This window comes from Oncorhynchus gorbuscha, linkage group LG22 (assembly GCF_021184085.1).
Source record: "Oncorhynchus gorbuscha isolate QuinsamMale2020 ecotype Even-year linkage group LG22, OgorEven_v1.0, whole genome shotgun sequence".
Classification (NCBI taxonomy): Eukaryota; Metazoa; Chordata; class Actinopteri; order Salmoniformes; family Salmonidae; genus Oncorhynchus; species Oncorhynchus gorbuscha.
In genome coordinates, this window is record NC_060194.1 from 20,116,535 (window position 1) to 20,134,092 (window position 17,558).

General features: G+C 41.1%; 1 protein-coding gene across 11 annotated transcripts in view; it reads left to right on the plus strand.

Moving 5' to 3' along the window:
• LOC124009716 (astrotactin-1-like) overlaps positions 1 to 17,558 on the plus strand; it is a 276,537-nt gene that overhangs the window by 143,342 nt on the left and 115,637 nt on the right. For all 11 annotated transcript variants that reach the window (XM_046321826.1, XM_046321828.1, XM_046321829.1 and 8 more), the window contains 2 exons: positions 7,599 to 7,703; positions 11,924 to 12,112. In XM_046321826.1, coding sequence (XP_046177782.1) covers positions 7,599 to 7,703; positions 11,924 to 12,112 — 294 coding nt within the window. The remainder of the gene's footprint in view (positions 1 to 7,598; positions 7,704 to 11,923; positions 12,113 to 17,558) is intronic.

Below are 17,558 nucleotides of genomic sequence, written 5' to 3' on the forward strand. Positions count from 1 at the left end.
TTTACTTGCCAAGGCAATTTGAATTTACAGACTGGCATATAAAGTTACCTCGTTTTACTACACAAGCTGAGCTTGTTCCGTAGCTACAAAGATAATTGCTATGTTAATACGCAATCAAACTCAGGCTTGCTCATGCATTCACATGCACAAAAAAAAATCTGAATTCCCGGAATTAGCCAATTTGCGTCTCTCATGTTCAGTAAATGTACAGGGCCTTCAGAAAGTATTCACACCCTTTGACTTTTTCCACATTTTGTTGTGTTACAGCCTGCATTTAAAATGTATTTAATTGACATTTTGTGTCACTGGCCTAAACACAATACCTGATAATTTTTAACAAATTAATTAACAATAAAAAGATGAAATGTCTTGAGTCAGTAAGTATTCAACCCCTTTGTGATGGCAACCCTAAATAGGTAAAACATGTCTTAACAAGTCACATAATAAGTTGCATGAACTCATTGAGTGCAATAATAGTGTTTTTTCCTTAAGTGTCTATTGACACATCCGTGTAACATAATAAAGAAATCCCCATAAAAATATGTCAGTTTAAGCTAGAGATATCAGGTTTCAATCCACGGCATCCACCTATGTCGGCCTTCCGTATTTGCGGTGGATGGTAGCCGAGCTACAGCGGTGTTTGTCAGACCATGAGACATTCTGAAAATCGGTCCAAACGAACATGATGGTGTTCTTAATTTTGCTCGACGACCCCCACAAGTGTCACAGGACTCGTCTGAAGGTAACCCGTACAAATGAATTGAGGTAGTTTTGTGCCTACAAAAATAAGAGGTTATGTTTTTTTAAATATATATTTTAGATGTAGACAGACACTTCAAAACCTTATTCCTTATTATTTATATTTTGACTGTCTTTTTTGGGCTATTAGTATTACAGGCCAAATTCAATATTTTATCCAATCATTTTATACCTCAAGGCTAAAATAGCTAAAGGATCCATGGTATGACCATCTTAAAACAATTGCATTTTTTTGCTTACTAGAACACATTACTGAATACAACTCTCCATATTTTCAAACATAGTGGTGGCTGAAACATGTTATGGGTATGCTTTTATTTTTATATTATATTTTTTCTTTTAATTTACTAGGGAGGTCAGTAAAGAACAAATTCTTATTTTCAATGACAGCCTAGGAACTGCCTTGTTCAGGGGCAGAACGGCAGATTTTTACCTTGTCAGCTCTGGGATTCGATCTTGCAACCTTTCGGTTACTAGTCCAACGCTCTAACCACTAGGCTACCTCACATATTCGTTAAGAACTGGGGAGTTTCTTAGGATAAAAAATTAATGGAATGGAGCTAAGCACAGGCAAAATCCTTGAAGAAAACCTGGTTCAGTCTGCTTTCCACCAGACATTGGAGGATGAATTCACCTTTCAGCAGGTCAATGACCTAAAACATATGGCCAAATCTACACTGAAGTTGCTTACCAAGAAGACAGTGAATGTTCCTGAGTGGCCAAGTTACAGTTTTGATTTAAATCAGCTTGAAAATGGTTATCTAGCAACGATCAACAACCAATTTGACAGAGCTTGAAGAATTTTATGAAGAATAATGGGAAAATATTGTACAATCTAGGTGTGCAAAATGATTCGAGACTTACCCAGAAAAACTCACAGCTGTAATCGCTGCCAAATACCATGTATTGACTCAGGTGTGAATACTTATGTAAATTAGGTATTGTGTGTAGATGTGTGAGAAAAACATTTATTTAATCTATTTTGCATTCAGGCTGTAACACAACAAAATGTGGATTAAGTGAAGGGGTATGAATACTTTCTGAAGACACTGTATACTTTATGGAGTATCGAGTATAAAACTTTGCATAAGAATGATGTGATGTTCTCCAGAATGGAAGTAAAATCATTGGTACTATTAATAGGTCATATTTCAGTTGTAATGTACTAGCAGTAGGTTTCTACTGTAGTTACACATATACATTTCCTTGACAACAGTGTGTTGAGAAGTGACTACCATTAATGTGTTGACTGTTTTTATCGAATAATTACCTACTATGTTTAATTGATACGTGATTAAATTAATCACGTAACAATTAACACATTAGGAATTTGGGGCACCATGGGAAACAATATTTAACGAGTTACTATCTCCCGACTTAAACTCTAGAAATATATTACATCAATAACAGTCAATGATTAGTTATTACCTCACCAGTCACATTCTGAACGTCGCACAATTCTTGGATATCTGCACGAACCATAACCTAAGTGATTAATCAGCAATACACAAATGGGCTTAATTATGTATTTACAAACTAAATCCTCATACAGAATACGTAAACACACCGCATAAGGTTATTGATTACATACATAATACAATGAAAACAGGTCCCTAGTGGACGAAGAAAAGCATAACCATTCGTTTACACAATGGAAAGGGAGGGGTATGTAAGGAGAGGGAGAGACAAAGAGAGTTACCTTGTCGTACATACATTTGGAAGCTACACTCACGGTAATAGGAATACCTTGGACATGAACGACCGCTCATTCGGGAAAAGAACTGCACTGTATATATTTACGCATGGATGTCTTTTTCGTCTCTCTGTTGAACTCGATGGTTCTATGGGAAGTGGTTTGATGTAAGTCTCTGGTTGTCCCTCAGAGGTCACAACATCTTTATTAGTTGTAGGCTTCTTTTGTTCTGGAGTGTTCGTTAGAATAGATACTTCAGATGAACCACACGGTGGTCAGAGGGATCTCTTCTTCCCTCTCGTCTTTGGTCAAATGTCCTAGACTACTATACATGCACAGCTGCAGACGGTGCATGTTTTGGTCTGGTTTACAAAGTTTCTAACCATTTCAACGTGTGCACCACGGCCTCACGTTCTCTGGTCTCAATGGTTGATTATTCAGGGTACAGCTAGGACCACTTTACACGCCGGCAGCAACCCGGCATGTTTTAGTCTAATGCAAATTTTGTTAGTAAGTCCTTTCAAGCACTCTGGTCTTAGAGGGCGTTGGGTCAAGTTGACACAAACTCTGAGCTCACTTGGGCGTGGCTACTGACTGGGCACAAGTTTGCATGAAACACAATTCTCATTTAGAAGGCTAAAATCATATTTCTATGTTTTGAAAAATTGTTTCATGTTTAATCATGTAATTCTTTACAACATTTGGATGTAAATCTGATATATAAAGTGTGAAAGCTCTTAAAGTTACAACGTTTCCATTATAACGTCTTTCTGATCATTTTTATGACAAAATAGACATGAATTTTCCATATTCCATCTCTCATCATTCCCAACATTCGGATGTTGAAATATATTTTTCCAGTGTCCATTGTTTGATGTTGAAGTTTTTGGCGGCAAAGTCTCTCTGTGTAACAAAGGATTTTCGGCCTTCCAATCCTGCAGAGCCACAGGGAGAGTTTCTGCTAGGTATTTAAGTCATAAAACAGGGTCTGTCTATCCTCAAAGATTTGTGTAGCTGATGGGTCCTTTTGATCCTCACCAAGGAGAGAGAGTCATGACAATTGTTTTATTTACTGTGCACTCTGCCTGTGAGTAGTAGACAATTTCTGGCATACCTGAAAAAACCAAGCTCCCATTCATCTTACATTTTGGATGCAGCCCACAATTGTAATCACATTTGGGGTTTAATTTATTATTTGACACTGATTAATTGCTTGAGCCATTCCCTGCGGTTAATTAACCGACAGCATTAGATGTGATAATTAATACAGTGTGGACCCCAGCATGGGAGTGGGGATCTTAAGGGTGGCCCCTTAAAAAGACTGTCATCATGGTGCGCACCTGTTCCTCTGGGATCTACAGGCCTCCTCTGAGGAGACATCTACAGAGATCTATGTATGCCTGGACAGTACACAGGTAAATAACTTCTCAGAAGTCTATATTGACTGACATTACAGTCTAGTTGAGCTGCTTGTTCATTTCTAGCATCAGGATTATAGTACATTTTACATTTTGGAGGGGGATGTGTTTGGTGGGTTTGGTGGGAACTGAACTGGTGGTTTGTGGTTTGACCGTTGATGCAAGCGGAATGGCAGTGATTCAAACTGCGACACAGAGTCCCTTCTCCCCAAGTCCCTCTCAATTAAAGCCGCAGCATATGGCCTAGTGATCGCTAAAGAACAGAGGTATCGCTGAGATATTTTATAAGACATTGACAGTTCCTAGTCCTACAGTACCTTTGACAATGCTAAAATGGAAAGGGTGTCACCTTGGAATAAAAAAAAACTCTCAGGTTCCATTCCAAATGACACCCTATTTCTTATTTAATGCACTCCTTTTGACCAGGGCTAGTAGTTGTGCACTATATAGGGAATAGGGTGCCACTTTGGATGCAAAATCTGCCTCGTTAATTAGTCTGAGGCTGATTTATGAATGGCCTCAATCTGTTGGATTCTTTAGATGTGAGACGTTCCTACTGTTGCAGTCTTAATGTTTCATCCTTTTAGTGGGGCTTCAAGGCCTCCTGCCTGGTTTGTTAATTTGGTCCGTCTTCAATCAAAACTTTACAGAAGAGCAGAGAGGTAGTGTTCAGAATATGTTCAGTAGCACCGTTCTAACAAATAAACTTCTGTGTTGTTAACTTAATGCTAAACTAAACTTTCCGAATATCCGACCTTCACTGGAGTAACACATGCATTAACATGATTGTCTTTTTTCAATATGATTTGAACTGATTACTGTCCATTATGCAAATTATCTTTCTTGTTTCAAGTAGCAGACAAAATATGCATCTCCACATACATTTAAAAGAGTGAATATTAGAAATCTTAGAAATGTTTTCAATATAACCTACAGTAGGTGTACAATGGATGCTGTAGTGTAGTGCATCCTTTGTAATGAAAATGGTTATCGATCAGAGGGCACCACCTATAAAATACTCATCAACTGACCACATAAGACTAACATTATGAAAACTGTTGAGAGGTAGTGGAAATGATTCATTGGAGAAGACCTGGTCAAGGAGAGGTGAGTGGTAAGGCCTAGTGATTTAGTCCAACAACGTATATGATACCATAATCTTTGCCATTGTAATGTGGATGCTGGGAGTCGAGAACCAAGTGTAAGTGGTGAGTTTAATAATAAACGGAACAATGCAAGAAACACAAGTAGCGTACAGACACGAAACACATAGTCAATACTGCCAGGGGGATAGAACTAAGGGAGTGACCGATATAGGGGAGGTAATCAGTGAAGTGATGGAGTCCAGGTGTGCGTAATGATGATTCCCAGGACCGGTGGTTAGTAAACCGGCGACGTCGAACGCTGGAGGGGAGGAGCGGGAGTAGACGTGATAGCCGTTGGATTATCAAGGCATTACGTACAGCCATTCCCATACATCTTTTCAAAAGCTAACATTTTGCTCCTCCTGTAGGCTTGAGATTTTTTATCAGTTTCCTCAGGAAGAAGAGTGGGCTCCGCTGCTATATTACAGTTAGGATGCGTCCCAAATGGAAACCTATTCCCTATACCTATATAGTACCCTGGGGTCTCTGGTCAAAAGTGGTGCACTCCACTATATAGAAAATAGGGTGCCATTTGGGACACACTTAGATTAGTAGAGGAGTGTCAGGTAATTCTCAGTGTTCCACCTCTTTCCTCAGTCATTCCTTCTTCGACTTATCCAAGAGTGAAATGGAACATGGGGTCCCATAGTTAATGGGGTTCTATGAGCCATAAGATTACTTCCATCTGTGGTTGTCGCTATGAATCTTCCTGAGAGAAGATTCTAGATTTTTAAGATTTGGCAGTGGTGGCACAGAGATATACAAGGCCCTCAGGATATTAGATCATAGATCCATGGTGGTCAAACATAGGGTTTGATATTCAGATCTCCTCTGCCTCCTAGTCCTTGATTTGTGTCTATCTTTTTCTCTCTTCAATCTATGTTCATTTTAGTGTATGTTAATGACTCCACCCGAGGCTCGCCACATCGTGGCAAAATGACTAGCGACGACTAGAGACTGAACTTGTGTTTGTGATGTGAAGTTCAGTCATATTACTCATTCTGTCAGACAATGAGAGCAGAGCACCCAAGGGGTAAAGGGAGACAAGGCCTTTGAAAAGAAGGAATATGGGCTGTATATGTTTTGGCTTGTTATTCATTTTATAAGGGGACATGAACAGTGCAGCGCTGTGCCTACTACCAGGAATTGTATTGTTTGGGGAGCGTTTTCCCATAAGAAGGGATAAATGAATGTTGTTCAAGGTGACGACAATGTGTGAACATCACATTTAGAGCCTTATTCATCAAGTTCATACAATATGCCAAGCCCCTGCCAAACAAGGAACTGTTACCGGAGCAAATTTCACTTGGCTCACCAGCTAAATTACAAATACGTTGCATTACTCCTTATTTACACTGAAAGAGAATGATCCTCTACACAGTATTTGTGTTCTTTCCAGGGGAACACAAACTCCATTACCCATTCAATACCAATAGGACAACACGGATCTCATTTCACTATTACTAAAAACAAAAAAGTCTCTATTTCAGTGTCTCTCAGAAGCATGATATATTGTGACATGAGTCCATACGGTCCTCATACAGTCTTGAATTGGATAGTTCTGGCAATAATCCCACATTACCAATACCATATTACAGCTCTCATTGAATAGTACTTTCAGTAGAACAAAACGACTCTGTCAGTGTCTGTCCTCCGGTGGGTGTCTGAACTAGTAGTTGCCTACTAGGGTGATATATTGTGACACGGTCCCAGAATGTCCTCATACAGTTGTGAATCAGAAGGTCCATCGTTCCGATTCACATGCTCTCTTTTACGTTTCACAGATGTTTTGACTGACAATGTAGCATCTCTCAAAGCTCCCAGGATATACTGTGTCTTCAGACATCTTCCAGATGTGTAGAACATGAAGGGAAAGTTAAATTGATGCATGGGTGTGATTCCTTGCACAGCTCAGAATTGCTGACAGTTGCCATAGGAGATGAGATGATTTAGCACCATGCCAACGCTACATATGGTGATGTGTGAGGGGTGTTAACTCTGTACCGTAACCAGAGGTAGAATAGAAATGCTTAATTTCATCTGAAGAAAGGATTTGGATGATGAATGTCGCCACGTCAAAATGTATTTTCATTTACATATAGCTACATTTGTTATGCTTTGCCTGCCATTGATGATTTGTTGTTAACCCCAACAAGCTGACCAAGTCAATCATTACCCTAAGAAGCAAGGCATCTGTACGTACATTGAGGGACTAACCAGTGAAGGTTTTCGTCGAACTCCTTCGTAATGACATTGTAGGCGGACAGAATGTGATACATTTTCTTTATGCTGCGCTCTGGTGTTATTGTAATTATGTCAAAGTGCTTGAGACCATTACATGCTTTTGTGTGAATCAGTGTTTTTCCAACCCGTCAGAGTGTATTAATGATCTGTCACCGACAGCCAACTGTTTGTCTGTAGCTTAAGACAGATTCACTTTTTGTGAATGTGCTGTGCAAGTTATTCTCTGTACTTAACATGTGTTTCTTTCTTTGTTAAACTACCACTTTCATACTTTGCATCAAAGCCCTGCTAACTGGAATGGAAAATTATAGGTGATGTGATATGTTGTGCCTCTTACAGGAATGGTGAACTACAGTGAGGTCTCTGGGTACCCACTCATCCAGCATTGGAGGCTGAGGTCTGTCCTGTACCATGTCAAACTGAACCAGTGGGTTCTCTCTCAAGGTAACTATAACACATAATTAAAGCAAATCAAATCAAAATTGTATTGGTCACATACACATGGTTAGCAGATGTTAATGCGAGTGTAGCAAAATGCTTGTGCTTTTAGTTCCGACCATGCAGTAATATCTAACATGTTATCTAACAATTTCACAACAAATACCTTATACACACAAGTGTAAAGGATTGAATAAGAATATGTACAAATATATGAATGAGCGATGGCCGAATGGCATAGGCAAGATGCAGTAGATGGTACAGAGTACAGTATATACATATGAGATGAGTAATGTAGGGTATGTAAACATTATATAAAGTGGAATTGTTTAAAGTGACAAGTGATACATTTATTACATCCAATTTTTAATTATTAAAGTGGCTAGAGATTTGAGTCAGTATGTTGGCAGCAGCCACTCAATGTTAGTGATGGCTGTTTAACAGTCTGATGGCCTTGAGATAGAAACTGTTTTTCAGTCTCTCGGTCCCAGCTTTGATGCACCTGTACTGACCTCGCCTTCTGGATAATAGCGGGGTGAACAGGCAGTGGCTCGGGTGGTTGTTGTCCTTGATGATCTTTTTGGCCTTCTTGTGTCCACGGGTGGTGTAGGTATCTTGGAGGGCAGGTAGTTTGCCCCCGGTGATGCGTTGTGCAGACCTCACTACGCTCTGGAGAGCCTTGCGATTGAGAGCGGAGCAGTTGCCGTACCAGGCAGTGATACAGCCCGACAGGATGCTCTCAATTGTGCATCTGTAAAAGTTTGTCGGGGTTTTTGGTGACAGGCCACATTTCTTCAGCCTGCTGAGGTTGAAGAGACACTGTTGCACCTTCTTCACCACGCTGTCTGTGTGCGTGGACTACCTCAGTTTGTCCGTGATGTGTACGCCGAGGAACTTAAAACTTTCCACCTTCTCCACTACTGTCCCGTCGATGTGGATAGGGGGGTGCTCCCTCTGCTGTTTCCTGAAGTCCACAATCATCTCCTTTGTTTTGTTGACATTGAGTGTGAGGTTGTTTTCCTGACACCACACTCCGAGGGCCCTCACCTACTCCCTGTAGGCCGTCTCGTCGTTGTTGGTAATCATGCCTACCACTGTAGTGTCGTCTGCAAACTTGATGATTGAGTTGGAGGCGTGCATGGCCACGCAGTCATGGGTAAACAGGGAGTACAAGGAGAGGGCTGAGAACGTACCCTTGTGGGGCCTCAGTGTTGAGGATCAGCGGGGTGGAGATGTTGTTACCTACCCTCACCACCTGGGGGCGGCCTGTCAGGAAGTCTAGTACCCAGTTGCACAGGGCGGGTGTCGAGACCCAGGGTCTCAAGCTTGATGACGAGTTTGGAGGGTACTATGGTGTTAAATGCTGAGCTGTAGTCGTTGAAATGGTTCAATTCATTAATTAATGGTTATAATCAGGGTTCTAGTCAATGATTATATTAATGCAGGGTTCTATTCATCTTGTATGCAGTGAGTTACATGCACACTTGAACAGTGGACGTCAAGAAAAAATTTGGCACATGCCTAAGAGGCAAAAAGGGAAATTTTGGTAATGGAAACTAGGCCTGAAGCCTAAAGATGGCATTCCACATTTGCATCACAGAGCCATGGTTTAGAACAACCTCCCTGTATGGTCTGATAAGCTGTCATCATCCACATAACTTTGTATCTCAGCAAATATATTTTGACAGGCCCTGCCATGAAAATGGCATGAAATAAGATGATTGTGGATAGGTTTTTAGTGAAGCACTACTTCTTAGAAGGACTCTCTCTACTCTACTGTTGACAGCACTTTGCTGTAGAGCTTCTTGAAGTTTTTGATTCTCTTCTTTTTGTCATTTGTATTTATTTATTTTTCGGAGTGGTTGCGGATCCGACTTTTCTGGACTTTTCCTCCTGACAACTAAAGGTCCCAAAGCCTCTGTGCATGTGCAGGACCCTCCACTTGTTCAACAGGTTGCCTAGTGGTTAGAGCATTTGGCCAGTAACCGAAAGGTTGTTAGTTTAAATCCCCAAGCTGACAAGGTGAAATATCTGTTGATGTGCCCTTTAGCAAGGCACTTGACCCATGCTGTGACCCCACTCTCCAAATGTTATGTGTGAAATAGGACAAATATAAGCATCCACCACGCATTATTCGCCCTCCACTCCACTCATAGAGAACATGGCTACTCTGGTGAATGGTGCTTGTTTAATAACATTTGATCAAAACTGAGTCAATTTCTGCAAGATCATATAATGATAGTATTCTACATAACAGAACCGAATATATATCATAGTATAACGTTACTGTAAGACAAAAAACACTACCGCGTTTCCTATGTCCTTTTTGTATTATTGTGCAAATGGTCGCATTTTCGGCCAAAACAGAGCACTCCACTAGGCAAAATATGTGCTTTGATTTAAACTAAACACATGTAGCCTATGCAACAGTTTGTAAACAACATCTCTAAAGTGTGTTCACTGTACATCATTCAAAACAACACTGTTGATCAACATCCATTTGATCTCAATCAGTCTCATGGGGACATGCATTTAGATCATCTTGAGTTATAGGATACAGTTTGGTTGGTATGCAGATACGGTGCGGGCATTCCACCTGTAAAATGCATGATTGACAGTGAGAAATGTGAAGGGGGGGTTCACTAAGAGTAGAGCAGATAATGTGCTCGTAGAGAATCCCAGAGATGTGCAGAAGCCCCAGGACCCCCAGCCACTGGGAAGTGGGGTCCAGAAAAGTCCGCTCTGCAGCCTCTAACTATTTATATTTGTCCCATATTGTGTTGCTTCGGCATCTGAACGGCCTACATCAACATGCAAAACAATATTTTATATGAATGTGTCATGAGTTTTCAGACTGCCAGAAAGTTATTGCACAATAGTTTATTTGGGCTTGAATGATTTCTTTTTGGGTGCCATGACTTGCATTATTTGTTTAGTTTAACGTGTCTGTCATTTATTTATCCGTAAGCATTTTGTGTTTACTTCGCCACACGTGTGGAGTATAGCATAAATATGACATATATAGATGTACCATTACTAATAAGATGAGAGTTTTCTGCCTTTAAACATGGCCACAGCCTTTAGAATTCCATTTCCTCAGTGTCATTAATTGTAGGAGTTCAGCAGCTTTTTTATTATTATAGATTTTTACACCTGATACCAAAGCACAATTTTACATAAGGACTGTTTTGCTTCATAATGTAAGACTAGCATGTTGTGAGTGGTAGGATGTTAATGCTAGGGCTCTCAAATGATAATGGAACAGTTGAAGAGCTATACATGTTTTTTTGTGTTTTCCCAAAGATATAAAAACACCAGCAAGAGTAAATGCTTTACAATGACTCCCCTCTGAGGATTTCATGAAGGCTCAATTTAAGACTTAAAGAAAGCCTCAAGTTTACATATGGCACTTTAATCATAGTCTGTGCACTGTCACAACAACATAGGGAGTCATAGCTTATCATTTCACAAACTTGAGCTTTCATTAGGATGTTTACCTAAAATTACAAACAAGTACAAACTGTACATATTTTCTCATTTAAATTGAAATGTAGCATAAGTGTATCGTATGCTTATGGCCTGTATTCTATAATACCGGCATGTGCTTCTTACTTATTTTTGACCTTAAAACGAACAAACAATTATCTTCATAGACATACTGATTTACTCTGAATATGGAATGTAAAAAATAAATACTATCATACATGTAAATATTTGTGCTTTTTCCTGTGTCAGGTTTATGTCCGTTTCTATCATGTTTCTGGGAAGACCCAGATGCAGACAGTGTCGAAGTGACAAAAGTGTATTACTAGAACAGGGGGCAGGCAAAATGACAGGTCAAGGGCAGAGGTCAGTAAATCCAGATCATAGTCCAGAAGGTGCAGAACGGCAGGCAGTATCAGGGTCAGGCAGAATGGTCAAAACCGGGAAAACTAGAAAACACGACCTAGAAACAGAGAGGAGCAAGGGGGAAAATACTAGTAGGCTTGACGAACAAAACGAACTGGCAACAGACAAACAGAGAACACAGGTATAAATACACTTGGGATAATGGGGAAGATGGGCTACACTTGCGAGAACAAAGACAGGTGAAACAAATCAGGGTGTGATAGTTTCATTGCTTTTCAACATTAATTTATCTTTATTTACACAAGGCATGAACTGTGTTGCTATGGATTTGTCAGTAGCATATCCATTTCTAACTCCCTCTTTGTGTTTCCTAACAGCTTTCAGCTCTGCCATCCACGCCCTGGATGGTGCCACCCTCCGCCATGATTTTGTCTCCATCCTCAGGGAGTTTGGTAATCACTTTGTACAAGAGGCTGTGTATGGCTTCGAGGAGGCCTGCACTATCTGGTACCCCAACAAGCAGGTCCAGAGACAGCTGTGGCTGGAGTACCAGGACATCAGCAAAGGTAAGACCTCTAATTGATTGGAGATACTGTACTGTAAAATCTAATGAACTGCTGGAGGGAAGCCATTGATGGTTCATCTTCCAACATGTTCTAGAAAGTGAGAGTGGGTGAGATTGGACAAGGCTAGGCCTTCTGCCTTCTAAACATAGTGCAAACGCACAAATCAAATTAAATTGTATTTGTCACATGCGCCGAATACAGGTGTAGACTTAATCATGAAATGCTAACTTACAAACACTTAACCAACAATGCAGTTTTAAGACAATAAGTGTTAAGAAAATACTAAATAAACTAAAGTTAAAAAAGTAACACAATAAAATAACAATAACAAGGCTATACACAAGGGGTACAAAAAAATAGTCAATGTGTGGGGGTACAGGTTAGTCAAAGTAATTGAGGTAATATGTACATGTAGGTCGGGGTAAAGTGACTATGCATAGATAATAAACAGCGAGTAACAGCAGTGTAAAAGCAAAAGGGGAGTTTGGTAATGCAATGCAAATAGTCCAGAGTAGCCATTTCATTAATTGTTCATTAGTCTTATGGCTTGGCGGTAGAAGCTGTTAAGGAGTCTTTTCGACCGAGACTTGGCGCTCCGGTACCACTTGCCGTGCGGTAGCAGAGAGAACAGTCTATGACTGTTGACAGATGTTTGGGCCTTCATCTGACACCGCCTAGTATAGAGGTCCTGGATGGCAGGAAGCTTGGCCCCAGTGATGTACTGAACTGTACGCACTACCCTCTGTAGCGCCTTACAGTCAGATGGCGAGCAGTTGCCATACCAGGCGGTGATGCAACCAAGCTTTCGATGGTGCAGCTGTAGAAGTTTTTGAGGGTCTGGGGACCCATGGCAAATCTTTTCAGTCTCCTGGGGGGGATTAGGTGTTGTTGTGCCTTCTTCACGACTGTCTTGGTGTGATTGGACCATGATAGTTTGTTGGTGATGTGGACACCAAGGAACTTGAAGCGCTCGACCCGCTCCACTACAGCCCAGTCGATATGAATGGGGACGTGTTCGGCCCTCCTTTTCCTGTAGTCCACAATCATCTCCTTTTTCTTGATCACGTTGAGGGAGAGGTTGTTATCCTGGCACCACACGGCCAGTTCTCTGACCTCCTCCTTATAGCCTGTCTCATCGTTGTTGTTGATCAGGCCTACCATGTCGTCAGCAAACTTAACAATGGTGTTTGGAGTCGTGCTTAACTACGCAGTCGTGGGTGAACAAGGAGTACAGGAAGGGACTAAGCAGACACCCCTGAGGGGCCCCTGTAATCTGTGGATCTGTTTGGGCGGTATTGCTGTGGGTCTAGGGTTTTCGGGATGATGGTGTTGATGTGACCCATGAGCAGCCTTTCAAAGCACTTCATAGCTACAGATAGGAGTGCTATGGGGCGGTAGTCATTTATGCAGTTTACCTTGGCGTTCTTGGGCACAGAGACTATGGTGGTCTGCTTGAAACATGTAGGTATTACAGACTCGGTCAGGGAGAGGTTGAAAATGTCAGTGAAACATTTTCACATCGTCTACGGAGAGCGTGATCACACAGTTGTCCAGAACAGCTGGTGCTCTCATACATGCTTCAGTGTTGCTAGCCTCGAAGCGAGCTTAAAAGGCATTCTGGTAGGCTCGTGTCACTGGGCAGCTCGCAGTCACTGGATTTCCCTTTGTAGTCCTTACTAGTTTGAAAACCCTGCCACATCCGACGTGCGTTAGAGTCGGTTTAGTAGGATTAAATCTTAGTCCTGTATTGACGCTTTGCCCATTTGATTCTTCATCTGAGGGCATAGAGGGATTTCTTATCAGCATCCGGATTACTGTTCTTCTCCTTGAAAGCAGCAGCTCTAGCCTTTAGCCCTGTGTGGATATTTTGCCTGTAATCCGTGGCTTCTGGTTGGGATATGTACGTACGCTCACTGTGGGGACAACATCATCAATGCACTTATTGATGAAGCAGGTGACTGAGGTGGTATACTCCTCAATGCCATCGAACGTGTGCTAGCAAAACAGTCCTGTAGCTTAGGATCCGCATCACCTGACCACTTCTGTATTGAGCGAGTCACTGGTACTTTCTGCTTTAGTTTTTTGCTTGTAAGCAGAAATCAGTCGGATAGAATTATGTCATATTTGCCAAATGGAGTGCGAGGGAGAGCTTTGTATGCGTCTCCGTGTGCGGAGTAAAGGGGGTCTAGAGTTTTTTTTCCCTCTGGTTGCACATGTGACATACTGGTAGAAATGAGGTCAAACGGATTTAGGTTTGCCTGCATTAAAGTCCCCGGACAATAGGAGCGCTGCTTCTGGATGAGTGTTTCCTACTTTGCTTATGGCCTTATACAGCTCGTTGAGTGTGGTCTTAGTGCCAGCATCGATTTGTGGGGGTAAATAGACCGATACGATTAAAAAAAATGAAAACTCTCTTGTTAGATAGTGTGTTCTACAGCTTATCATGGGGTACTCTACCTCAAGTGAGCAAAACCTCGAGACTTCCTTAATATTAGAGATTGCGCACCAGCTGTTATTGACAAATAGACACAGACTACCCCCCCCTCGCCTTACCGGCGGTAGCTGCTCTGTCTTGCTGATGCATGGAGAAAACATCTAACTGTATATTATCCATGTTGTCATTCAGCCACGACTCAATGAAACACAAGATATTACAGTTTTTAATGTCCCGTTGGTAGGATAGTCTCTGACGGAGCTCATCCAGGTTATTCTCCAGCGATTGCATGTTTGCCAATAGGACGGATGTTAAAGGCCGGTTACCTACTCGCCGGCAAATTCACACAAGGCACCCGGATCTGCGGCCCCAACATAATTTAGATGAAATGCAGTAATTTGGAGAAACTGTATTTTATGTATAAGTCATTCGCTTTCACTTTTAAAATAATGGAAAGTCCCTCTCAAAGGAGGGTTTGACGGATGGATAGAATGTACGGATGCATTGAGCCCCAGAAATTTGTTACTGTAGTTTTTCATAACCCATGTTCCTGTAGAAAAAAATGTAAGCTGTCAGTTTTAACCACATGAAAGAGTGATTTCAGGTGGAATTCCTACTCTGTCAGCAATCCATATTTATACCTGTAGTTGTTTCCCCACCCAGACAAAGCCAGATAATGAATGACCCCTCTTTCCCCTGTGTTTCAGTCCAATAACTTCACCACCATTGTTTCCTTTGGTTGAATCGACCACTTTGCCTTCTTCCCAAGGACATTGCCTCACAATTTACAGAATGTTACCACTTCTGACAGATGGCTTTAAATGACTGAGTTTTCCATCCGCAAGAAAACTCCATTATTCTTCATTTTCTCACTCTATGACATTGCTACGGATATTATTACACGATTACATACAGAAGGCGATGTTTTTTTTAAACGCTATTTTGTGAATTTGCTTTACACAGCACAATGTTGGTTCTTCTAGAGCAGGTAATGAAAAATTATGAGAGTGGAACTATGGTACTATATGAACATTTTGATTCCTGGGACATAGGCCTAACTTCTAAAGAGAGATTTCTTAAAAATCATAATTATTTTTGCAAAGTTACAGAATGTCCATAAAAGTCCTGCACTTTTGATGGGAGTAATGAGCTCACTGGAGACTATGGTGATCCATGTTCCAGCCTTTGCTCCAAATATCAGAGCGCCTCTGGATTTGGCCTGAGTCTGCTAATAATTGTTAGATGTTTTGGGAGTTCTGTCAGCAGACATAATACGACTTATTCATATGTGGCAATGTATGAGAAGTTATGGCCAAGTAATGACACACTTGGAGTGAAATCTTTTGATAAAACATGAAAAACTGGTCCATGGTGTTCGTAGTAGGTTTAAGCTTAATTTAATTTAAAAAACGAATTCAACATGTAAAATAACTTTTTTTTTAAACACTCTATAGTCTGAGTAAATAATGTATTGAGATGATCATTTTTGAATTCACTTCCTGTAGGTGTGAATGCTTGAAAATCCAAAACACAGGCACATTATCATTAGATCATAAATAATAAGCCAACCGTAGTTCAATCGTTTTGAACAGTATGCATTTTTCAAACAGTGAAGGATATCATATTCAATCCTCATGATTAATGATATAATTTTAGATGGATATAATATAATGAACAGCAACTTAAAAGCACACGTAATGGTGTATGTTATCCTATCTCACAATCTACTAGTTTGCCAGAAAATAGCCAGTAGATACGACTTGATTTTTAAAGAAATAACAAACACAGGACGGGACTTTTTTTATTTATTTTCAACTTCAATATGGTAAGGCCGTCCCAAGGTTCCCAGATAGCACCGAACAAGCTGCTCCCCATCTCTTACACACGCAGTCGCGCTGAAAGGAAGCAACCTGCTGTCACCGGCATATTGAACTCGTAACTGGCTACCAGGAGAAGAAAAGAGTAGCAAAAATTGACATCTGTATTTATATTAGAAACAGTTTACGTTGAATTAATATATTAGAAACAGTTTACGTTGAATTAATACATGAGAGATAAGCACTGTCTACTGTATGAGAAATAACCTAGAACCTCAACTTATGAGAAACTAAACATATAAAAACACAGTAGCACATACTGTAGTATTGTACATTTTTACACATTTTAGCATTGTCCTGAGGTCTTGGAGACAGTGAAGTAGCACACCTGACAGCACCTGAACATCAACAACAGTACGTCTGAATAATGACCTCAATTAAACCCAAGGTCCATCTGTTTTAAAAGGCTACTGACCTCTGTCATTTTGAATTAGATCACTTGCTGTCTGGCTCAAAGCTGTGCTTTCACCCAAAGACTAGTGTCAGGGTCATTATGTAAAGTCAAGCCAAGGCTCTGATTAACACAGACAACAAACAGGAAAAACAGTCCTTATTTATTCCATATATAAAGCAACTCAGCTATTAAAACAATGCTGTATTATTCTACTCAGACAGCGTGAGGATCAGAGGTTGAGGAATAGTGAAATGTATGGAGTTGAAAGAGTACGGAGTTGACACAGTACGGAGTTGACCGATTAGGGAGGTGACTGTCACTGCACCACCTGCACTGCTCTCCACGCTCAACCCTCCGCATGTTTCTTCCTGAGGGGTGACAGAATATCTACCACTTATCCAGGATGTTTTCTCTCTCTTCTCCTGCTCTCCTGGTCCCCCATGCTGCACATGCTCTGGCTGACAGGCAGGTCAGAGGGTAACGGCTAAGCATGGCCCAGGTGTCTCTGCAGGCTCTGCAGCCTGAGGTAAGAGCAGGAAGGAGGGTAGCGATGAGAAGGGGATGCTATGGGTGCTCCGCATAGTATTGCATGTACGGTGGAAAGAGAACTTTGGCCTCAGACCACCCTACCTCTTCTGGCCTCTCTGTCAGGTGCAGTGTGTGGTTGGTATGAGGTGGTGTGCAGGCATCTTGCAGAGCAGACAGGGTGATGAATGTGCGCTTCATGCTCAGTGGTGAGAC